The sequence below is a fragment of the Xenopus tropicalis genome, chromosome 7 (assembly GCF_000004195.4).
Source record: "Xenopus tropicalis strain Nigerian chromosome 7, UCB_Xtro_10.0, whole genome shotgun sequence".
Classification (NCBI taxonomy): Eukaryota; Metazoa; Chordata; class Amphibia; order Anura; family Pipidae; genus Xenopus; species Xenopus tropicalis.
Window position 1 is genome coordinate 2,827,924 of NC_030683.2, and position 25,472 is coordinate 2,853,395.

Genomic DNA, 25,472 nt, shown 5'->3' on the forward strand with positions numbered 1-25,472 from the left:
CTCCCTGAGCAGCCCCCACACTCCCTCCCTCCCTGAGCAGCCCCCACACTCACTCACTCACTCACTCACTGAGCAGCCCCCTCACTCACTCACTCACTGAGCAGCCCCCACACTCACTCACTCACTGAGCAGCCCCCTCACTCACTCACTCACTCACTGAGCAGCCCCCACACTCACTCACTCACTGAGCAGCCCCCACACTCACTCACTCACTGAGCAGCCCCCACACTCACTCACTCACTGAGCAGCCCCCGGAACTAAAAGCAATGGTTTTATTGAGCAATTTAAAAGGAAAACAAGGAAATTTGGTTAAAAGCAGGAATTGAAATGCATTTTTCCCAAAACCTTTAAAACAACAAAGGGAAGGGGCAGAGGAACAGGGTGGGGGCAGATATTCAGGTAAAGGAAATAAAAGTACAAAGCCTTTATATAAAAATCACATAGCAACAATGGACATAAAAATGGCTGCTACAGCTCAGGATACAGACACAGAAGCTTGCAGTCCAACGTGATAAAACCCGACTCCTAAACCTCTACATGAGGGAGACCCCCCCCCCCCCCCACTTAAATATACACAATAGGGAACAGTCTGTACAATATGTGCAGGGAAATGACTCTGGGGGGCGCCGCTCAGCCGTGAGTCGTGTCGTCTTCCACAAAGTCCTTTGCCTGCTCCGCTGTGATCACATCAATGTGACTGACCTATAGGGGGAGAGAATGGGAGATTGGGGCACAAAGTACAATGTTGCATTCTGGGTTGGGCAGGATTAGCCCCTGCCATTAGAATGGTGAATAACAACCACATGTGACAATTTACCTTGTTTCTAAATTTGACTCCATAAAACTTGTCTGCCGACTCCAACAATTCAGGCCGGAAAGTCGTGGTAATGAACTGCGCGTGGGACGCCAACTCCATAATCATATCTGGGGGTAAAAGTCACAGTTACATGCGGATAATCCTGAAGCAGAATGAGGAGAAGGAGCAGCGGGTATGAAGAGTGGGAGGGGCTTGCACATCCAGTGTGGGAGGAGTTTGCACAGCTTTCAGGTGGAACCCCAGAGTGGACCCCAGTGCATTTTGGGATGAGGTTTTAGTGTCCTGCAGTGTTTTCTACTGCTCTCCATTAGGGGGCGCCAGCAAGCAAAACAAAAAGAATTAAACATGGGCAGATCTGAAGGCACAATATTTACCCCTTGGGGGAACTTCCCTTACCTGACACAGCCTTCCTGTGCTGAGCGTCCAGGGCCTGGTCAATTTCATCAAACAAGTAGAAGGGGGCGGGGTCACATTTCTGGATGGCGAATATAAGTGCTAAAGCCACCAATGACTTCTGCCCCCCAGACAGCTGCTGCATTTCCCTCATCTCTGCCTGTTTCCCCGTAAATGAGACCTGGAATAAAACTCACAATCAGCAATGTCCGAACGTGTTACAGTATCTAGGGGCAAGCGCACCTAGCAACGCTCCCCAATACCGCTAGCAGAAGCGGGGGTGCCATTATCTATAGGGAAAGAGCCACTTACCCTAATGCCCACGCCTGTGAATTGGTCGACAGAAGGGACACTGCTATGGGCACCGGAGCCCCTCTCGCCCTCTGCGCTGCCCTCCCCCTCGTCCTGTGACTGACTCCCCTCCACGTCCCCCTTCTTCATCACCAGCGTGGCCTTGCCGCCCGGAACCAACTTCTGGAACACTTCACTGAAATTCTTGGACACCTAAGAGGAAACAGTCACATGATTTTGCATGGGCACCGCCCACCTACAGAGAGCCACCTCCCAGCAATTCCAGAAGCAGGGTAATCAAGGACTTGGGGGGGGGGGGGTCTGGACTCTACTGACCCCATAAGGGAATCCCCACGCCCTGCTTTATGCTCATTGGCTGAGCTTTATACTCATTAAGTGACTGGGCTTGTGGGATCCTGAAGCTCTGATGCTGCCCGTGCTGCATCTCATACAGTCAGACCCAGCAAGTGGATTGGACAGAAGCTCATAGGGGCTCAGGGAAAGAGCTCATTGGCTGAATCCTGAGCTTTTGGCTGAGCAGTCATTATTCCGGCCAAGCCACTTTGCTCCAAATTAGCAACTACGAAGGGATCATGGGATCAGTTTAGGAGACTTTTTTGCAGGGGGAAGTGACTGTACATTGGGCTGATGGATCTGCATGAAGGCCCCCCCCCCCCCCCATACCTGTTTGAATGTGAGCTGGATGGCCTCGTACTTCCTCAGCTCTAGAACATTCATGAGTTCCATGATGGATTTATACCCCCGGTCCAACTCCTCCTGTCGCTTTATCAGTTTCTCCTTTTGCTCGGAGAAGTTTACAAACTGGTCCAAAGCCTTTTTATTCACGTGGCTGTACTTCTTCAGCTCGGTGTTGCACTGCTCCAACTTCCTGAATAACTGACACACACAATGCAATTCATTGCAGAGAGCTGCCGTACTGACGGTGCTATCAATCAGTTATACGAGAACCCAATCTGTACTGCAGTCAACTGCACCCCACTATACCCCAACTGCAACAGATTTGTATGATGTAACTGAAGGCAGAAAGATAAACTCATTAGCCAGGGGCGCAGGGGCCCCATTAGCCAGGGGCGCAGGGGCCCCATTAGCCAGGGGCGCAGGGGCCCCATTAGCCAGGGGCGCAGGGGCCCCATTAGCCAGGGGCGCAGGGGCCCCATTAGCCAGGGGCGCAGGGGCCCCATTAGCCAGGGGCGCAGGGGCCCCATTAGCCAGGGGCGCAGGGGCCCCATTAGCCAGGGGCGCAGGGGCCCCATTAACTGACAACTCTCAACCCTTACTCAGCCTTGATGGGGTTCTAAAATGAATGCAAAACTAATGTACAAGCCCATTGACCCCCCCTTATTGGCAACGGAAATGTCTGGAAAATCCAGCTCTGAAGCATTTTGGGGGCTGCTATTTATTCAGGGAATAAGTCACGTGACCCAGAAATACACAACACCAGGGGTACAGGGGTACGGAGGAGCAGCCTTACAGCTCCCTTACTAGGCACATAATGACCCAATACTCAATCACATGGCTGGTGAAACCCAGCAGCCGAGTCACTAATGGGGTTAAATGTTCCTTTGTTTTTGTAATGATTAAAGAGCGGCTGCCATAGTAACAGCTTTACCCTTTTATCTGGGGAAAGTGACAGGAGAGTTTGGGGGCTGTTAGAGAGCAGATCCCCCCTGAGCGCTAACACCTCACACTAAGCCCCCTGTAACGGTTTCCTGTGACCCCCAAGAAGGCAACAATCCCAATGTACCTGTTTTAAACTGAGGGTCTGGTACTTTTCAAAGGCCTCCTGTGGGAGAGAGCCGAGCTCCCGGATCTTCTTCATACACTCCTCCTTCTTCTTCAGGAGCATCCCCTGCCGGTTTGTCATCTTCTCCAACTCTTTGGTGTCGTGGTTAATGGCCTCCATGTGCTCCTTCTCCATGTTCTTCCACCGGTCCATGCTTTTCACGAGATCTTTGATCTCCACTTCTGTTTTGTCAATTGTACCATCCAGACCTGAAATAATTAACTTGTGTTTCATATACAAGGGCATCACTAGGAACCATTAGGTACATTATACCCATCAGCCCCTGCCCCAGTGAGCTTACAATCTAAGGCCCCTATCCCATTCCCATCAGTCCCTGCCCCAGTGAGCTTACAGTCTAAGGTCCCCATCACATTCCCATCAGCCCCTGCCCCAGTGAGCTTACAATCTAAGGTCCCTATCCCATTCCCATCAGCCCCTGCCCCAGTGAGCTTACAATCTAAGGTCCCTATCCCATTCCCATCAGTCCCTGCCCCAGTGAGCTTACAATCTAAGGTCCCTATCCCATTCCCATCAGTCCCTGCCCCAGTGAGCTTACAATCTAAGGTCCCTATCCCATTCCCATCAGCCCCTGCCCCAGTGAGCTTACAATCTAAGGTCCCCATCACATTCCCATCAGTCCCTGCCCCAGTGAGCTTACAACCTAAGGTCCCTATCGCATTCCCATCAGTCCCTGCCCCAGTGAGCTTACAATCTAAGGTCCCTATCCCATTCCCATCAGTCCCTGCCCCAGTAAGCTTATAATCTAAGGTCCCTATCCCATTTCCATCAGTCCCTGCTCCAGTGCAGATTACAATCTAAGGTCCCTATAACATTCCCATCAGTCCCTGCTCCAGTGCAGATTACAATCTAGGAGCCCAAACATAATTACACAGGCTAGGAGCAGTCAGTAGTTATATATTCTTGCCCATAGGTGAGAGGCAGGTTGCTACAGATTTGTATATTATATATATCTGTTGTGCTCACCTTCAGATCGTGCAAGCGTATCCTTTACGCGTTTGTTAATGGCTTCCAATTCAGACGTAGTAGCGGTAAGTACCGTGCCCCCCTCTGTCTCCCGTAACTCATTCAGCTCCTAAAACAAACAAGCAATGAATAAGCTGTGGATCCCAGCACATATACCTACTCACTGCAACATGTTCTAGTAGTTACATTCTACCCCCCATGGACCAAATCCACTGTAGGCACTTTCTCATGTTCCAGGAAACAATCTGCGTATAATTCAAGGTTACTTATACTCTCAAGCGCCCCCCGCCTCGTTACAGCTTTAGACGGGTAATGATTAAAGGGTTTTATATATGATAGGAAGACTGACCTGTTCCACTTGGTCCAGCCTCTTTCTAAGATTCTCATTAAGGTAGGTCTCCACCCGAGTGATTGTTCCCTCCAGCTTTATCCTCTCATTCAGGAGCTGCCTGTTTTCCTACAAGAAGGGGAAACAGCACAAACATAAGCACACAGTTCTGCTGTAGAAGATCCTTCTATGCCCAAGTGGTCAATGTGGCGATGCCATCGATGTTACTTACTTGCTGCAGCTGTCGAATCTCATCGTTTAGGGCATCCACCCTTTTTTGGTCGTCTAGACTAAGCTGTGACAGCAGGTCTGTGCCCAATTCAGCTTTCAGAGACTCCCTAGTCGACTCCATGGCGTGTAAACTCGCCTCCAGACTCTGCAGACTTCGTTGCTGTGAGACAGAGACAGAGATGAAGTACCCGGTGGCACTAAATGAACTGCCAAGCGCCTGTCACTAAAACAGACTTTTTCCAAGTAGGCAGTTAGCATGTCGGAGCGCGGTACCTTAGGCATGAAGGTTTTCTCTGACTGCTGCCGCTTTTCTTTGAGCATTTTCATCTCTGATAAGATACTGTCCCGAGAAGCTTTAAACTTCCTCTGCTGGGTCTCAATCTGCTGCATCTGGTTCATTAGCTGATCGATTTCATTGTTAATCCGTGCAGCGAGCTAAGGAAAGTTCCTTCCCGTGATGTAGAAGCAGCAAGATACAGGGTGCATAATATACAATATAACAGTCCCAATATACAGTATATATACACAACACTTACAATACAAGACTGATTAGTAATTAATTCAGAGCCACATGACATGACAGCAAAGAAACCAGTGCAGTCTGCACCAGAATTGATTCATAATTGGCCCTGTAGTATCAGCTTCTGACGGGAAACTCATTTTCTAGGGGTTCAATTCACATTTAATTGGGCACCACAAGCCTCAGAAATTACTTAAATACTAATCTATGGTTTAAAAGACCAACTGTTTGCTTTACAGATAAATGCAGTTATATGCCAAGCAAACATTAGCCTTGTACTAACACTCAGCATGACCCTGGTACTGGTTCTGAATCGCACGTGTAACTGTATTTGTGCTCACAAAGGATATTCTCAATGTTTCTGCGCAGGTTCTCATTCAGCTTTGCCTCCAGAGCATGAAGCTCATCCTCCACTTTGCGGACATCTTTCTGGAGTTCAAGTCGAGACTTTCTTGTATCATAGTAGCCTCCTGTTAGGGCCCCCCGATGGCTCACCTGATCACCTGTCATATAAACAGAATCACTGCACCACAAACTCAGCACTGAAAACATATACAGTATGTATTTAAATCTCTCAGTGACTGTAACACACAAACAAAAAACAAGCTACACATTTGTTGAAAAGAGGACAAAATTAGGTGATTGGTGTGAATTTGATACAGGCATAAAATTGTAGCTCTCCTTGTTCTGCACTATTAGGCCCAGTTGAAGGCTGTGAGATAAAGGGGCCCCATAGGTGGTGGGACTGGGGACACACTTGGCCAGTCAGCTGGAAGTGCACCAAGGAGAGAGAATTAATGAGCACAATTAGCTGCTGGGGACTGATTAACAGCCACTACGAAGAAGCCACTGGGGAGAACAAGAGAAATAAGAATTAGGAGAGTGAGGAAAGGAGAAAAGAAAAGAGGAGATAAGGTTGCCTCCATTCAGCCCCTCTAGATGACTTGGTCACATACTGGGCCTATGTATGGGATCTGCACAATCAATATCTTACTGATAGATATCAATTGGGTTGGCTAGAAAATCCTGTTGGCCAACAAGTCTGCATTATTAGTCTGATAACTGGCACAGGGGTCAAATAATTGAAAATAAATTTCAATATTCTTAGTCCAGGCTGGAATAAAATTGTCATCCGAAATGTCACCTCTGGTGATAAAAACCTTCGGCTGCCTGGTAAGCTTGGTGGCACACAACACATGACAACCTGAAGGCAGGACAAGGGGGACCGAGCAATGCAAGTAAGGCCAAGCTATGGGTTAAGCTTAAAACATAGAGAATAAACACACACAGCTGCAGCTGTTAAACAGGCCGCTCCATTGCACTGTACCTGCTCTATAAAAAAGACGAAATCTGGAAATCACATACCTTCCAAGGTGATGCAATCCATAGTGAAGGCCCTGGCCAGCTGAGTGGATACTTCCATACTGCGGCATATAAGAGTCTTTCCAAACACATGCTTGAAAGCTTTATCAAATCGATGATTGTAGCGAAGCTTGCTTATCATTGGAATGGCATCCTAATAAAAACATGTAAAAACGCCTGATTAGGTATTAATAGGGGGTGAATGTCGTTAGTCAGAGGATCTAATCAGCTAAAATACAACCGACTCAGGGACAGAAAGTATTTTCCAGTTTTACAAAATCCCATCATTCCATAATTACACTATGCACTAAAAAGGCTTAAAAAGGTTTTTGGAACTGGAAATCTTATAATTCTAAAATTGTATTGTATTCATTTTGTATGAAATGGCTCCAAACTTGATTTGGGAAATCGTATTACTTCGGACAAAACCTAAGCAGATTTCTTTAGTTTACTACAAACAGTTCCCTTTATATTTACTTGAGAAAAAACTTATCAGGCAACTGAAAGGAACAGTAACGCCAAAAATGAAAGTGTATTAAAGTATTTAAAATATAATGTACTGTTACCCTGCACAGGTAAAGTTGTGTATTTGCTAAAGTAACAGTACTATAGCTTATATAAATAAGCTGCTGTGTAGCCCATGGGGGCAGCCATTCAACCTGGAAAAAGGAGAAAAGGCACAGGTTACATAGCAGATAACAGATAAGCTCTGTAGAATATAATGGAGCTTTATCTGTTATCTGCTATGTGACTGTGCCTTTTCTCCTTTGAATGGCCGGCCCAATGGCTCCACAGCAGCTTTGTTTATATAAACTATAGTAGTCTTTCTGAGGCAAACACACCAGCTGTACCAGCACAGGGCAACAGTCCATAATATCGTAATTATTTTTATACACTTTCATTTTTTGGTGTTAATGTTCCTTTAATGCCTGAAGGCTGCAATCATTTGCACATGTACCAATGGGACGATGCATCTATCATTGTTTAAATTGACCCGTACAAAAATAAAAGGTTCCTCCTTCATCCCCCACATACCCATTAAAAGTAACAAGCAAGTCTCTTCTGCAGAATCCCCCATCATTATAAAAGATGAGTCAGAATATTAGATAGGAACGAGAGGAAGACAGGGGTGACTCACGTTAGTCTCTGGGTAGGCAGTGTCCCTCACATCCAGTTTGTTGAGAGGCAGAAACGTTACTTCTCCAGGCAGATTCATTCTATTAAACTCCATTAATATCTTGGTGCTGACCTCATCCGAGTCGACAATATGATAGAACAACCTTGTCAACAGAGCAGATATTATTTAGTGACTCACCGAGTCCCACAGGGATAACAGCGAGCACATTCACACTGATACCAACAACTAAATGCCATTCACACTCACTTGTCAAATCTCTAGCAGGGCTGAACAGAAGCCTTAACATTCTATTAGTATTTGTACGGAGTACTTTATTAATTGCTTAACAAATGCAGCATATTACAAGCAGTGATTGTATTGCATGAGTGAATAGCAAAAATGCCTACAGCTCTAAGTTACCAGTTTAGTGCAAGAACCGCTGCTAATTATTATTATATGACTAAACACATTTACCTTTGCAAAGTATTCGTTCTATGGGTATTTACACAAACAATAGAGTTTCTTCTTATATTTATAGTCACAGATACTGGCTGAACTTCCCTACAGTTATTGTATACACAGAACATTCTGTATGTTTGTATTTCTACATTAAAGGGATTCTGTCTTGATTTTTAGGGTGTACTTTTTATTTCTAAATGACACTGTTACACAGCAAATAATTCCCTCTACCATTTAACATTCATGAACCAACAAATGTATTTGTAGCTGTAATATTGGTGTGTAGGCGCCATCTCAGTGGGGCTGATTTACTTACCCACGAACGGGTCGAATGGAGTCCGATTGCGTTTTTTTCGTAATGATCGGTACTTTGCGATTTTTTCGTATGTTTTGCGATTTTTTCGGATTCTTTACGAATTTTTCGGATCCAATACGATTTTTGCGTAAAAACGCGAGTTTTCCTATCCATTACGAAAGTTGCGTAAAAAGTTGCGCATTTTGCGTAGCGTTAAAACTTACGCGAAAAGTTGCGCATTTTTCGCGTAAGTTTTAACGCTACGCAAAATGCGCAACTTTTTACGCAACTTTCGTAATGGATACGAAAAACTCGCGTTTTTACGCAAAAATCGTATTGGTAACGAAAAATTCGTACAGAATCCGAAAAAATCGCAAAACATACGAAAAAGTCGCAAAATGTTCGTTTTCAAGTCGGAACTTTTCCAATTCGGGTCGGATTCGTGGGTTAGTAAATCAGCCCCAGTGCATTGTGCCTGAGTCTGAGCTTTCAGAAGGAGCCGGCGCTACACATTAGAACTGCTTTCAGCTAACCTATTGTTTCTCCTACTCCCATGTAACTGGAGGAGTCCCAAGCCGGACTTGGATTTCTTACTATTGAGTGCTATTCTGATACCTACTGGGAGCTGCTATCTTGCTCCCTTCCCATTGTTCTGCTGATCGGCTGCTGGGGGGGGGGGTAGATATCACTCTAACTTGCAGTGCAGCAGTAAAGTGTGACTGAAGTTTATCAGAGCACAGGTCACATGGCTGTGGCACCCTGGGATATGAAGAATATGACTAGCCCCATGTGACATTTCAAAATTAAATATAAAAACACCTGTTTTTGTTTATGAAAAACAGATTAAAATGCAGGATTCTGCTGGAGAAGCTCACCCACAGGATAACTATTTCTGTATATTTGGATAAATACAAGAATACACACATGCATATTATATACACACACACCTCAGTAAATGCATGAACACATTACAGAGCTGAAGCGCAGACGTTGCTGCATTTACCTGTTTCCAGCAGTGACCTCGACACAGGTGTAGAAAGCTGGCTCACAGTCGAAGTTATTCATCACTATGCCATGATAGCCGTTGATTACATGCTGATTTATGCCTTTCCGCCTGAAGTGCTCCAGCACTTTATTGATGCTGTCAATGCCATTTAAAATTGCCTGCAGGAAGATGGAAAACATGCTCAAACAAAAAACATTTTCCATTCAGAATTTAAATTTTTTCCTTTTCCCTTCATATAAGAGTTCAGTCTTCATTTAACTGATGAGCAGCCACATGAAGCAGCAACAAATACACTCCCTTTTCAAAGTCTCAGGGCTGAGCCAACCAGCAGACCACAACTAATTCCATTACAAATTTCAATATGAAATGTATTTTCATTAGATAATCAAACTCTTTATACATTAGAAATGATTTCTCCATCAGTCCAGCTAAGCATAGAACTAACACGTAAGCACAAAGAATCAGAAATAGGACTATACAATTAGGCACACAGATGATTAACTCATCATACACTCCATTGGCATATGTATCTAGTAGCCACAGCTTTCACCTTTCCAGTTGCAGCCCTGAGGAGCTGTTGTTTCTTCTCAAGATCTTCCCTTTTGGCAGCAAGGGCTTGCTGTTCTGCATTCTCCTCCCTCCATAAGTAACTGCGGGGAAAAACAAAGGGTAAATAAAAGTAGATATCAGTAATGGCCATTATGCTACTACATGAAGTAAGATGACTTAAGATAACATATAAAGAGATAAAAAGTAGCAGTAGCAATAAAACTGATAGCTCACAAAGCAATAGTTTTAGCTGCCGGGGTCAGTGACCCCCTTTTTAAAGCTGAAAAGAGCCACAAAGAAAAAGAAAATAATTCTAAAACTATAAGAAATAAAAAATGAAGACCAATTGAAAAGTTCCTAAGAATTGGCCGTTCTACAGCATAATAAAAGTTTAAAGCTTAAAGGGGCACCACCCTTAAGTTAATGGCCATAGCACTAGCCCAGTCACCCAAGAACAACCCAGCACCTGTGCAAAGGGGCCCCACCACTTACTTTCTCTCACTCTGGAGCTCATCTTTTTTGTTTTTCACTTCATAGTATTTTTTATCCAGTTCTTCAACTCGAGCCTTTACTTCACTTAAGTCCTGATCCAATTTCTGTTTTATGAAAGGAGAATAAAAAGGTAATTAAGTCCTGAATAAGACTGGGGGGCTGAAGTTCAAGACAGAACACGTAGAAGTCAGTGAGACAGCAACACTTTTGTAGAAGCAAGGGAAGTACTGCAACAGGAATACCAATATAGAACCAGCTCAACCACTTGGAAATTGAAAAGTTAGACACTTAATTGAAGCCAATAAAGCAGCAAAAATACAGTATTCTGTAATCTGTATAACCCATACAAGTTGCCTTACAGTGTACTGTTCCAGATTCTTCTCCTTATTTGCTTCAGTATCTTCTAAGTCCTTGTTAATGGCTGCAATCTGGCGCTTTTTATCATTGATAGCCTGGTCCAAGGACTTCAGCTCTTTTTTAATCCACTTATCTCTCTCTTCTTTTGAGGTAAACTGGCTGCCACGGCCTTGCTTGGCATAGAGATCTGTTCTTTCCTGCGTAGCCTGGGCCAGCCTAAAGTGCAAGGTGCAAAATATTATATGTACAGACAGAAGAAGAAGAAGACAGGAGAAATTAGTCATTTCACACATTAGGTAATTATACATCAGGAACAATGGGGCTCCAACTAGCAGAGCCCTTCCCACCCAAGGGGGTCCCAATTATCATTCACCTGGACCGAGTGCCCTGCCAACAAGTAAAATAGGGATCCAATGAAAATAAAAAAAGCTAGTGGATCCATGACCACTGCCCTGATCCAGCCTAGTCACATACCCAAGACCAGCCCAAGTCCACCCTCTCTTACAGTCCCATTTCCTTTGCAACCTGCAATTCACTTCTCTTGGGGAACCCTCCCTCTACCATGGGGTCCCTCTGAGTATAGTACTTCCTGTACCTCCTTGATGGCAGCCTGGAGTACAAGTCCCCGATCTATTTTAATCAATACAGTGGGGCTTATTGACTTACACTAGGAACATTTATACTTGAGCAATGAACCATAGCAACTAATCAAAATGTTGCTTTCAATCGTCTTTATGCAGTATGTGAGAAAATCCTATCACTAATTGGTTGCCACGTGTTACTGCTCAGGCATATATTTGCGAAGTGCTGATCAACGAGCCCCATCCCTGCCAGGGAAGTTTTTAATTTAACCTCATTAGGATTATGGAAAAGTTAAAAGGGTAAAGCCCCTTAGTTATTCCCTGCAGAGGTTACAAATAAATACACATACATTTATTAATAAAAAATATCTATAGTCCCCAGCGCAAATGCAAATGAACTGGCTTTTAAATTCAGCACCAACCTTGCAATCCCGCTCTCCTCTTTTTGTTTCACGCTGGAGAACTTTGGTTCAGTCTCAGCAAGCTCTTTTTGCTTTTCCTCAATTTTCTCTAGTAACTTTTGCCTTTCCTTTAACAGTCGTTTCTAGGAAAGAAACAGCAACAATGTAATAATTTGTTGAACACAGGTATCTTTTTAAAACTTCGGTTATGAAAATGCTAGGACCCGATATCATGGTAGAGATAAGGAGATTTTATACTCACCGGAAAATCCTTTCCTCGTAGGCCTGAACTGTCAGTGCAGATGTTAGGGTTTTGTCTTGAATCACCTCTGGAGGCAGGACAGACAATTGAAGCTTAGTGGCTGCTGGTCCCTCCCACTGTATATAAGGCTCGTCTCCACCCTCACTCCTCAGTTCTGTTGGTAAGCTCAGTCGGTGGAGACAGTACAGACAGAAGGAAGGCCAAGAGACATAAGGTAGAAGGATAGCGAGAAAGAGGTCCCGGTGCCCATACTAAATCAGCCTGGGTGGGCCTTACTGCACTGACAGTTCGGGCCTACGAGAAAAGGATTTTCCAGTGAGTATAAAATCTCCTTTTCTCTAGCGGCCCTCCTGTCAGTGCAGACGTTAGGGGACGTCCCAAAGCTGTCCCTCTAGATGGGTGGGTATTTAACTTCAACTTTCCGGGTATAGTGCCTATGTTACTATACCACTGCGGCTTGTAAAACGCGGCCGGTTGAGATGCAAAAACATTAAATTTGTAAAACTTAACAAAAGTATTGGGTGAAACCCAAGTAGCTGCTTGGCAGATTTGTTCTGCCGTTGCCATGTTCTGCAATGCCCATGATGTGCTTTGTGCCCGTGTAGAGTGGGCCTTAACTTTAAACGGTCTGGGCAAGTTTTGTCGGTCATATGCTGTAGTGATGGTGTCAACTAGCCAACGTGCTATGGTCCTTTTGGACACCGCTTTCCCTTTGTAGACTGTGGAATAGGAGACCAGGAGGCTATCAGAACGTCTGTATTCTGCTGATCTCTTTAGGTAAATGCGGATAGCTCGGACTACATCCAGTTTGTGGAATCGGCTTTCTTTTTCATTTGTTGGATTTGGGCAAAAGGAAGGTAATATGATATCCTGGTTCATGTGGTGATCAGTCACCACTTTTGGTAGGAAACCTGGAGTTGTTCCGAGTACCACTTTGTCGGAATGGATGGTTAGCCACGGTTCCCTGCAGGACAGTGCCGCTATTTCTGATACCCTCCTAGCCGACGTGATGGCGACTAGGAAGGCAACTTTCAGCGATAGCCATTTGAGTTCACATGTTGATAGGGGTTCAAAGGGCGGCTGTTGTAATGCCGTTAGGAACTTTGGTAGGTCCCATGTTGCGAGTGGTTCTTTAAGGGGGGGCCGAGTTCTAGTCAGTCCTCTGATGAACTGTTGTATCGTAGGACCATCAGCCCATTTTGAATGTGTCAATGCTGCTAATGCTGAAATCTGAGTTTTTAGAGTGCGTAGGCCCAACCTTTTTTTAAAACCGTCTGTAAGGAATTCCACCACTGAGGTTGTGGATGTATTTGCCCAATGGATGTGCCTTTGCCCGCACCATGTAAGGAATGTTCTCCAGACCCTGTAGTACACCTTTGTGGTGGATTGCTTGCGGGCCTGTAAGAGAATGTCTATGGCGTTCTGTGATAGCCCGTACCGTTTCCACCACTCGGTCTCAAGAGCCACGCAGTCAGTCGGAGCATAGCTAGGTTGGGGTGTTTGATTGGTCCTTGAGTTAACAGATCTAGTATGAGTGGTACTCTCCAAGGTGTGGCAATTGACAACCTTACTAGATCTGTGTACCAGACCCTGTTCGGCCAGTCCGGTGCTATCAGGATTGTAGTTGTGTTTGTCTGTTTCAGTTTCCTGATTATCCGTGGTAGGATGGCTAGTGGTAGGAAAGCATATATCATGTTGAATTTCCATGGAACGACTAGCCCATCCACCAACACTGCGCATGGGTCTCTTTTTCTGGCGCAGTATAGAAGGAGCTTCGCATTGTGTTTGGAGGCTAGCATGTCTACCTCCGGGGTGCCCCATTTGTGGATCAGTTGCTGGAAGACGTTGTCGTTGAGCGACCACTCCCCTTGATCTATGGTCGTCCTGCTCAAGTAATCCACCTCCCAATTCTGTACCCCTGGTATGAATACTGCGATGTTTGGGACTGTGTTTTCTTCCCAGCTAAGTATGCGTGCCACCTCTCGCATGGCCAACTTGCTGTGTGTGCCTCCCTGTTTGTTGACATATGCTACGGCCGTTGCGTTGTCGGATTGTACCCGAACCGCTCGGTTGTGGAGTATCGTTGACCAGCGTTCTAGTGCTAATGCGATCGCTCGTAGCTCCAGTACATTGATGGGTAGGAGACTCTTCTCTCTGGACCAGGTCCCCTGAAGAGTGAGGTTCTGGTAGACTGCCCCCCAACCTCTGAGGCTGGCATCTGTTGTCACTACCTCCCAGGTAGTGGTTGCCCAACTTTTCCCTTGACGGAGGTTGTCCTCTGTTCTCCACCAGAGGAGGCTGTCTCTGGTCGCCTGTGAAATGGGGATTATTTGTCGCAAGTCTTGGTGGTTTCTGTTCCAATATTGCAGAAAGTTGTGTTGCAGGTGCCTGAGGTGGAATCTGGCAAAGGGGACGGCTTCCAGGGTTGATATCATGAGGCCCAGGAGGCGCAAGCAGTCCTCTGCAGAGATTCTCTGCTTGGTATAGAATGACTGGGTTGTAAATATCAACGTGTTGATCTTGTCTTGGGGTAGGTACACCCTCTGCATCTTGGAGTTGAACCGAAGGCCCAGGAATGTGATTGTCTGGCTCGGTGAGAGTGAACTTTTGCGGTAGTTGATTAAACAGCTGTGTTGTGTCAGTACGCGGAGACACAAGTTTGTGTCCATAGTTGCTTGTGCTGCTGTGGGGGCCTTGATCAGTAGGTCGTCCAAGTACGGTATGACGTGTACTCCCAATGATCTTAGGTAAGCCACGATAGGGGTAAGGACTTTGGACTATGTACTGCGCCACGCGTTTTCACCAAAGGGTAATGCTGTAAATTGATAATGAGAATTCTTGACTGCAAATCTGAGGAATATTCTGGATTGTGGGGAACTAGGTATGTGCAGATAACCGTCTTGCAGGTCTATGGGAGGTCATGAGAATTCCTGGTTCCATGGCCGCAGTCACTGATCTGACGGACTCCATCCTGAACCTTTGATTTGAAACCATTGGATTTAGGGGCTTTAGGTTGAGGACCGGTCTGAAGGTGCCCTCTTTTTTCCGTACTAGGAATAGGTTGGAGTAAAAGCCTTTGAATTTGTGAGGTTCTGGAACCTCCTCCACTACCCCTGTTAGTAGCAGTGTGGATACTGCCTCTTGTAGGAGTTGTTCTCTTTGAGGTGTTGTGGAGGATGGAAGGAACCTTCCCACCGGAAGATGTGGGGAGAAGGGTATTCTGTACCCTTGCCGAATGATGGATAGTACCCAAGTGTCTGTTACATGTGTCTCCCATGTCCCAATAAATTGTTGAAGTCTGCCCCCCATGTTTTGTGCCCTTGTTTGCAGGGCCGAGTCAGGGTGAGGCGGGCTTGCTGCCGCTAGGCTTCTTGGTGCCATGTGCTTGTTGTTGCCATTGGGGTCTACCTTGTCTGGCAGTCTGGTCAGTCGGGGAGTTTCTGAAATTTTGACAAAAGGAACGAAAGGGTCTACTTTGTGTCTTCCAAGAACAGATTCCATTTGGCGGTCTAGTGGGTCCTTAAATGCAGCCTCTTCCGCTGGTAAGGCTGTTTGTCTGGATAGGCGGGCAACCGCTGAATCCACCTTTGGGGTCTTGTCCCATTTCTTTTGGTATTTCTCGGGTACAGGATAAGTTTTAAAGAATCTTTGTGTGAGAGCGATACGCCGCTCTGGTTGATTCCACTCTGCCTCAATGGCTTGAGTGAGGGAGTTGAATACTGGGAATGCGAATTTAGATCTCTTTTGTACACCCAATAATTTGTCTGCCTTGGAGCGGGTCACTGTCTCATCTTTAATCTCTAATGTCTGCATCATTTCTCGCAGTAATCTCTGATATTTCTGGTGTAGCGGAAGCTGATCCCTCTTCCTCAGAGTCTGACTCAGGTTGTGGATGAGAGGGAATAGACAAGTCTGAACTGTGACTAGAGGTCTCCTCTGCCTCAGTATCTGAGGCTAAGCCCTCTTCTGATTCTGATGATAGTGTAACAGTCGCCTTGCGCTTTTTATTAATCCAGGGTTTGCTGCGCCCCCCTTGGTTAGGTGTGGGTTGAACAGTGTTCATTATCCACTGTAAAAACTCTCCAAACTGAGCTGGCACCTGGTTGGATGTGTGGGCCTGGGAATTTGTATCCCATGGCATAGGTACGGGGGTATCTGCTGTAGGTGGTTGTATTGGTGGGGGGAGTGCCTGGTGCTGATATTGGCTCTTGTGAAGGCTGAGCCTGTGTTACTTGTGGAGAAAGCATTGGAGGGTCTGGCAAAGTTGTGGGCTCTGAGGCAGGCTTACAGTCAGAGCAATAATTTCTCCCAGTCTTTCTGAGGGAGTGTTTACACACTTTGCACTTGGGTGCCTTATCAGGCTTCTTCTGCTTTTTGGCAGATTGTACCACCTCTCTGAGGTCCTTAAGTGAGTCAGACCTTTCCATTATTGTTATTAATGCAGACCGGAGTGTACTCACAACTAGTAGATTCAGATAATCTATTGCTGTATCGCTGTGTACTGTAGCTGGAGTAGAATGAAACTATACTGAATAGTTGTGCAGATGCACGCCTGTGACGTCAGAGCGCCACTTCCTTTGGCGCGAAACAGAGTAGCCTAGCAACCAGGACGCGCGCGGTTGTGGAAGCGATGCCGCATATACTGGGGGGCCCTTCTTAAGCGTGCCTGCTGCACAAGGTAAAGGTCCTCCTTAGAGATGGGCGCTGTGCGCGCCCCACTGCCGTTGATAAGCCTGCTCCTAGGCACCAAGTATACAGCTCCTTGCTGTATTCCACTCTGCCACGTATGTGTGCTGGTTCAAGGATAGTGCAGCTCTGCGTGCCCTGGGAATAGTATGTGCCAAGCCAACTGTGGGGCAGCTCTGCGTGCCCTGGTTAAGCTGTATATCAAGCCAGTACCGGGCAGCTCTGCGTGCCTTGGTCATGATATGTTCCAATAAACTCTGGGCAGCTCTGCGTGCACTGGTAATGATGTGTGTGTCAGGCCAGTTTTTTGGCAGCTCTGCGTGCCCTGTGCCTGTATAATCCTGGATCCAATAGGACAGCTCTGCGTGTCCTTTGTATTGCCCATGAATGCTTGATGTGAAGAAATAAAATAAAAATAATAGAGAAGAGAAAAAAAAAAAATGGTAATGATAGAATCTGTCCTACACCTCCGAGGCAGGACAAAGAACTAAGGGAAGAAGGTGGAGACGTGCCTTATATACAGTGGGAGGGACCAGGAGCCACTAAGCTTCAATTCTCTGTCCTGCCTCCAGAGGTGATTCAAGACAAAACCCTAACATCTGCACTGACAGGAGGGCCGCTAGAGAAACAGGCTGCTCTCTGCTTTTCTGTACGGCACCACATAGTATTCTTTAGCAAGTATGGCTGCACAGGTGGTTTCCAGATACACGCGAGTTATTACTTACACGTTGTTCACTGTTCCCAGCAAGTTCATCCTGCAAATCCTTAGCTTTAAGTTCTAACTTGGTCCTTTGTTTAATTTGCTCCTGCCTCTCGGAACTGAGCTGTTCTTTCTCCTCTTTCATTGCAGAGATCTTCGATTTAAATTCACGAACTTGCCGTTCTATATCCTATTAATATAAAAGTATATATAAAACCGGCTATGTAATTAAAAAAAACATTATTGAAAGCACACAGCCCACTTACTAAGTGACAGTCTACTCTTGATGACTCAGGATTATATTAAATCAGAATTAAATCACAATACTTTTTCTATTTGTAAATTTTCTATAAAGTAACATTAACTCTTATAAATCTGTACTGAAATGACTGCAGAGATAACTGAACCCCAAGAATAGGCAGGCATTCCTATTCATATGTTGCATAAGCGCCCATAATTCATCCAGCAGTTCAGTTGAAGAGATGCTGGGAGTTCTGGTCTTGGGATACCAGGGCTGCTGATGCAGGCCAATCTCTGCTATATGCTTTAACCATGGTTTCCATTCAGTTTATTTTCTAGGGTCAAAGTCTCATAATAAAACAGTACAACACTATTAGTTTTGCTAAGAATGGCTTCTGATTGTAGCATCCCTTGGAGCCTTTTTTTTTTTTTTAGTTAAGAAGACCACTGGTGTTAGAGCTAGGAGGTGATTGCTATACAGTCAATAATTTTTAGGATTACCTCCATTTTGTCTCTGGCGTCCTGCTGGGCATCTCTTAACTGCCGGGATTTCTCTCCACTTGTCTCACGCTTTGAAGAAAGCTACAAGGAAAATCACTGACAAATCAGCACAATTGTTACAAGACAAATTTGGAGCAAACAGCCAATGGCAGCTTAGAGCCACAATGGCAAGCTAGACATAGTAACAGAGCATTTACACACAGAAAAGACCTGCCTCGTCAAGCTTTGCCCGAGTCTCATTCAGCTCCTGGTTGTAAATGGTATATTCCAAGGCCCTACGCATCTTGTCCCACTTCTGATACTGAGCCAGCTCTTCCTTTTCCTCCTCCAGGGTGTGCAGCCTTTCCTCAATGTATTTCAGTAGTTCATTGATTTTCTCTCGCTTACCCTCTGACAGGAAAATGTAAAAATATGACTAAAGAGAACAGGTATTGCTAAAGATACTAAAGTAAGTCAATGGCAAAAATGTAATTACCAGTTTCTTTCATTAAGGAGATACTTTCTTCTTTACGTTCATCATATACTCTTGTCCCAGCTACCTCCCTCAGCAGCTTCAGTCTTTGAGAGTCGGGCGCTGTGGCCATCTGGTTAATCTATAGTTGGATGTAAAATAACTATGGTTATAATAAAAAAAATATTTAAAAGCACTCTTTTTGTGAAAATATAGTTTTTACCAAAGTTACTGGGTTACAACGCAGCTGTTAGAAAACCACAACTTTAAGGTGACATTTAGATTTTACTTAACTGGCATATCACAAAATTACTGGGTGCAGAGGGGTGGATGGATTTGACCACATAATTTAATTACTTTAAAAAAAAATATTATTTTTTGGTGTTAATGTTTTACATTAACTTGGTGGCTCCCTGATACCACACAGATAAATTCTGCAGTGTAAAGCAGACAGTAACGCTCTCACCTTGCCTTGCTTGACAATGTAGTAAGGATTGCTACGAGAAAAACCTGCGCTTTCAAGAAGATTCATTACATCGTTTTTTCTGTGGTTAAAAAAAAAAAAAGTAGAAACAAAATTTAGGATCTCTAATCCATTAAATACAAATGTGCTGCTAAGAGCAGTTAACAGTCTAAATATTTAAGATGTGATACAGGACTATCTAGTTATTACAGCAAATACTTTCAGAAAATGAGTTAAAGGTTTATGTATCGGCACATACGTCACCATTTTCTTGTCCAGGAAATACTGATCTTTTTTGGCACCAATCACTCTCCGGAGGGAAACCTCTTCTTTGTCAATCTAAATAAACATAATTGAAGGAGAAGAAAAAAAAAATACATTAAAAAAAAAATCCCCTCATGGAGAGTAAATATAGGTCACAAAATATTTTAACTTACTGGTAATCTGTTGTCGGAGTTATCAAATATAATTTCTACAAAAGCAGAAATAACACGGGGCCCAGTTCCTTCCTAAATTTGAGAGGAAAGAATTATTACATTTTAAAGAATCTGGACCCTATATACATGTACCATGGGAAATGCAGGTTTTAAAAGAAAAACACACATGCAAGCATTTAACAGTAATGTTACACCCCCAACACAGAGTAAATGGAAATAAAGTGGACACTACCATCTCACTTTGACTATCCTTTTGTTAGGAAAGTACAGATATAGGAGCCATTATCTAGAATGCTCGGGACCAAGGGTTTTCCAGATAAGGGGTCTTTCTGTAATTTGGATCTTCATACCTTAAGTCTACTAAAAAATCACTAAAACATTAAACCCAAAAGGATTATTTTGTATCCAATAAGGATTCATTATATCTTAGTTAGGATCAAGTACAGGTACTGTTTTATTATTACAGAGAAAAGGAAATCATTTAACCATTAAATAAACCCAATAGGGCTGTTCTGCCCAAATAAGGGGTAATTATATCTTAGTTGGGATCAAGTACAGGTACTGTTTTATTATTACAGAGAAAAGGGAATCATTTAACCATTAAATAAACCCAATAGGGCTGTTCTGCCCCAATAAGGGGTAATTATATCTTAGTTGGGATCAAGTACAGGTACTGTTTTATTATTACAGAGAAAAGGGAATCATTTAACCATTAAATAAACCCAATAGGGCTGTTCTGCCCCAATAAGGGGTAATTATATCTTAGTTGGGATCAAGTACAGGTACTGTTTTATTATTACAGACAAAAGGGAACCATTTAACCATTAAATAAACCCAATAGGACTGTTCTGTGGTTATTGTTGTGGTTTGTTACCACAACAATAATCCCTACTGATCCAAATCACAAAAAGCAAGAGTACAGATTTTTTCCTGAATAAATAATCCCAAAGTTGACTGAGCAGAATACTTACATGTAGTAATGCCAGCCTTTGCTCTGGACGGAGATGGCTGAATTCATCACTGAGTACAAACTGAATGGCTATAATGACAAAATGATTAGTTACTAAGACACATATATCAAAATATGCAGCAGTTTCTTATGAACATTTCAGAAAACAGTGCCCTGCTTATAACTCATTTAGGCATATTAAACAAAGATATGTGAAAAAAAAAAAAATAGAAGGAAAAATTAATAATTTCTACACCAATTTAAAGGTCTGTGTGCTGGAAACAAGACTCAAATTTGGGTTTTACGCAATTCATTTCTTTTGATTGTTTCAAAAGCCCCCCATATATCAGCACAGCACATAACCTTCCATCTCAGAAGATCCTATAATCATTAGAGCAGATATTTATGCAATATAATGAGACAGAAGGAGTTCTATTTCATTACAAATACTACGTTACACTGTAACCACCTACACACACAAGCTATTCCCCATGTACAGTGACATGCCTGACACAACCCAGCATTACAGAAAAGGAACTTACCGTAGAAAAAATTACTTTTCCCCGATCCATTTCTTCCCACTGTAAAAAAAGAAAGAATATAAGCAAGGCACAGTAAGACACTTTAAAGGGGAACTGCAATGTACGGTAATGATTACACAAAGGGACAAATGAAAAGAAAGCATGGCAGGCCCATAATGCCAGCTTCTGGTGAGTCTACACTCAAAGTCCCATTGCGGAAACTGCATCACCTTCTCTAGCAATGTGATTTGTAACAAAATATACTGTGGTCACAAATCCTTTATCTGTAATTTTCAGTTAATAGGCTGGTTTATAGGATGCACAAGCAATATTCTACATGTCGCACACATATACAGTCCAATGATCATAGGGCTTCTAAATATAAGCAGCTGCATTGCAAGCGGGAGTTTAGCTACAGGTATGTACGTTCTCTCTCACTTACCAATAACATTGTGCTTGGAACTAAATGGATCGACGATCGTTTGATCTCTGTAGCTCCGGAAGCCCTGAATGATCACCTGGAAAGAATAAGAGTAATATCTGAATGAGATTACACTACTTTTACCCTTATCCCACCGAAATTTTCTAACCTGTCCAACCAACTAAACTAACGAACGCCACGTTACGAAAAGTATAAGGACAATAACGAGTCCAAACGAGGTCTGAAAATCATACGAAAGTGTTTGTAAAGGTGCATGTACGGCCAGCTTAACTGTACTGGAACCCATTATTCTGTGTCAGCCAGTGAAACTCGTATGCTCCTTGTGAGTTACTACAGGAGGCAGGTCTCTCCATACACGGCAATAGAATGAATAAAGCTCAAGTCACACTTGGCATTTTGTTAGGGTTCAGTTCGATGTTGTCATAGTTACAGGTTTTGATTTCTTTAGCACAGTATATCTATTTTGCTGAATAGATAGCAGCGAGCACAAAAAGTTGCTTTGTTTCCTCGGCACATTATTTATTCCTTGCTCTCTATATGGGCACAATATGATTTTGCACTTTGTTTAGCAGTAAGTATGTATGTGAAATGGAATAAGTTTCTCATTTTCTTGGATGTATGTAAGTATGTATGTTTATCTTTATTTATAAAGCGCTGCTTACGTACGACAATAAAGCTTGAGGTGCCCGGGTTCCTCTCACCCTGCTGTGTGGGTTCAGCTGGATAAAGAGACATGGATACCAGGACAGGCTGTTGGTACATTACAGAGCAGGGGACTGAGTGCCACCCATGCCTGGCATCTCAGAGTGACACCCTGCAATCCTAGTACCCAGAGTGGCAACAAATCCAAATATCCACCCAAGTCTGAGCGCTAATAGGAACCGCCCCCCCTCATGTGGCAGCAAGTGCCCGCCTAGTTCCTGACTGACACCCCCCCTCATGTGGCAGCAAGTGCCCCCCTAGTTCCTGACTGACACCCCCTCATGTGGCAGTAAGTGCCCCCCTAGTTCCTGACTGACACCCCCCCTCATGTGGCAGCAAGTGCCCCCCTAGGTTCCTGAACTCGCGCACCCCATGTGGCAGCAAGTGCCCCCTAGTTCCTGACTGACACCCCCCTCATGTGTGCAGTAGTGCCCCCCCAGTCCTACGACTGACACCCCCCCTCATGTGGCAGCAAGTGCCCCCCTAGTTCCTGACTGACACCCCCCTCCATGTGGCAGTAAGTGCCCCCTAGTTCCTGACTGACACCCCCCCTCATGTGGCAGCAAGTGCCCCCCTAGTTCCTGACTGACACCCCCCCCATGTGGCAGTAAGTGCCCCCCCTAGTTCCTGACTGACACCCCCCTCATGTGGCGCAAGTGCCCCCCCTAGTTCCTGACTGACACCCCCCCCCATGTGGCAGTAAGTACCCCCCTAGTTCCTGACTGACACCCCCCCTCATGTGGCAGCAAGTACCCCCCTAGTTCCTGACTGACACCCCCCCTCATGTGGCAGCAAGTGCCCCCCTAGTTCCTGACTGACACCCCCCCCCCATGTGGCAGTAAGTGCCCCCCTAGTTCCTGACTGACACCCCCCCCCATGTGGCAGTAAGTGCCCCCCTAGTTCCTGACTGACACCCCCTCCCCATGTGGCAGTAAGTGCCCCCCTAGTTCCTGACTGACAACCCCCCCCCATGTGGCAGTAAGTGCCCCCCTAGTTCCTGACTGACACCCCCCCCCATGTGGCAGTAAGTGCCCCCTAGTTCCTGACTGACACCCCCCCCTCATGTGGCAGTAAGTGCCCCCCTAGTTCCTGAACTGACACCCCCCCCCCATGTGGCAGTAAGTGCCCCCCTAGTTCCTGACTGACACCCCCCCTCATGTGGCAGTAAGTGCCCCCCTAGTTCCTGACTGACACCCCCCCCATGTGGCAGCAAGTGCCCCCCTAGTTCCTGACTGACACCCCCCCCCATGTGGCAGTAAGTGCCCCCCTAGTTCCTGACTGACACCCACCCCCCCCCATGTGGCAGCAAGTGCCCCCCTAGTTCCTGACTGACACCCCCCCCCCATGTGGCAGCAAGTGCCCCCCTAGTTCCTGACTGACACCCCCCCCATGGTGGCAGTAAGTGCCCCCCTAGTTCCTGACTGACACCCCCCCCCCATGTGGCAGCAAGTGCCCCCCTAGTTCCTGACTGACACCCCCCCCATGTGGCAGCAAGTGCCCCCCTAGTTCCTGACTGACACCCCCCCCATGTGGCAGTAAGTGCCCCCCTAGTTCCTGACTGACACCCCCCCTCATGTGGCAGTAAGTGCCCCCCTAGTTCCAGACTGACACCCCCCCCCCATGTGGCAGTAAGTGCCCCCCTAGTTCCTGACTGACACCCCCCCATACTGAGGGCCACAGAGCACCCTTCCCGCCCCAGTGGGGTAAGTACATGGCCCTCCTTTGCCCCCCAGTGCATATTGGCGCCTCCCGTGCCCCTCTCTCATTGCGGTTCCAAACCCGCCCCACCCAGGGTACCAGGCGGCCTCCCCACTCACTGGAGGCCCAGGCTTTCCCATAACAAGAAGGCCGCAGCGCCCCGGGGAAGCTTACCTGCTTGATATACATTGTTTTGGCCCCCGGGAGCCCCGCGGCTGGCCCTGTGAGACGGAAAGAAGAAGGAGAATAGAGAGCCACTGTCCCGGGGCCCTACGGAGCCAAAATTCTCTCTCCCGCCAGCGAAACAAAATGGCGGCGACTCCCCCCCCCCCTGTGGCACCGAGGGCAAAGGGACATGGGCGGGGGGAGACAGCTTTTCCCTCTCCGGCTCCCGGACCATCGGGATGAAGCGGAGACACTCGGATAATGTTTATAGAGACAAACAAAAAGTTTCAATAACAGAGAGTCAGCAGTAGCGGCTGCGGGATCAAAATTGTGCAAAAGCAACCCCCCTGCGCATTGGGCGGAGATGGTACAGTCCAGAACTAGAAAACCTGGCGCCAAAACAAACGTCTCTCAGTGTCAGAGCGACAGGCGCCGGGCAGCTTGGGTGTGTGGGAGAGTTTGCCTGGTGCCGGTTGTTTCTCCCTGAAGCTCTGTGAGTTTCTATAGAAGTCAATGGGAGTTGTCATGGGCAAAGTCAGTCTGTATTGTCAATTTAAGTTTATACTTTTTTTTTTTTTTTTTTAAACCACTTTAATAAGTAAGGGAACATTCCATATAGATTTAGAAAAACTAAATTGAATTCACAAATTGAAATTTGCTAAAAAAAAAAAAAAAAAAAGCCCCAAACTTTTGTAGGCCCTTTCCCACTTTCATCACCAGGGGGCAGTATGAGCAATACAATTGTTTATTTACTTTCCTCATGCAGAAGCCAGAGCCAGGCTAGGGTTTCAGTCTCCTGGAAGTGAGTGCCCCCTACTTATTAGCTTGGTATCGCCCGTCTGGCCATGAAACAAATACTCCCCAGTATTATTACATAATATATTGTGTATGAAAGTTGTGCCTATACTTTATAGTGGAAACCTGTGTTGTGTTTAAAGGGGATATAAACCCTGCGGCACAGCGCGGCTCAACCAAACGTTACTCCGCTGTTGCCGGACTACAAATCCCAGAATAATGTAACATATAATGAAGGGTGAGGCATGCTGGGAGCTGTAGTCAACATCAGGGCTGTATTCTTAAAGCAATATTGCCCAATAAAACTGCATTAAAATGCAAGAAATCCCCCAATGAGAATCCCAGCTGATGTGAGTAAATCCGGCTCCCTGTTCTCTGTTCCTGCAATTGGAGTTGGGAGCAATAAGCACAGTTTCCCAGCACTGAACAAGTCTGAAGTAGAGAGTAATACTCTTGAGACAATTTGCAATTGG

At 45.4% G+C, this 25,472-nt stretch overlaps 1 protein-coding gene across 1 annotated transcript; it reads right to left on the bottom strand.

Moving 5' to 3' along the window:
- Positions 1 to 258: 258 nt before the first annotated feature.
- On the bottom strand, positions 259 to 24,380 carry smc3 (structural maintenance of chromosomes 3). The gene is made up of 29 exons (XM_031905223.1): positions 24,214 to 24,380; positions 21,640 to 21,715; positions 21,219 to 21,257; positions 20,699 to 20,766; positions 19,728 to 19,799; positions 19,550 to 19,629; positions 19,294 to 19,372; positions 18,852 to 18,969; positions 18,591 to 18,766; positions 18,377 to 18,457; positions 17,661 to 17,825; positions 12,009 to 12,130; positions 11,008 to 11,221; positions 10,649 to 10,752; positions 10,158 to 10,257; positions 9,605 to 9,765; positions 7,869 to 8,010; positions 6,734 to 6,884; positions 5,719 to 5,871; positions 5,122 to 5,273; positions 4,850 to 5,008; positions 4,639 to 4,746; positions 4,290 to 4,398; positions 3,267 to 3,514; positions 2,186 to 2,398; positions 1,523 to 1,714; positions 1,214 to 1,391; positions 818 to 924; positions 259 to 702 (listed from the first exon to the last, which is right to left on the bottom strand). The coding sequence occupies exons 1-29, from the start codon at positions 24,226 to 24,228 to the stop codon at positions 631 to 633; spliced, it is 3,654 nt and encodes a 1,217-aa protein (XP_031761083.1). The 5' UTR covers positions 24,229 to 24,380; the 3' UTR covers positions 259 to 630.
- Positions 24,381 to 25,472: the final 1,092 nt, after the last annotated feature.

Bases quoted from the DNA above. Each gene is read 5' to 3' on its own strand.
- smc3 (XM_031905223.1), bottom strand. The intron at 18,767-18,851 runs GTAATTACATTT...TTTTCCTGTCAG, and splicing joins CTCCTTAATGAAAGAAACTG to AGGGTAAGCGAGAGAAAATC. The intron at 3,515-4,289 runs GTGAGCACAACA...TAATTATTTCAG, and splicing joins TACGCTTGCACGATCTGAAG to GTCTGGATGGTACAATTGAC.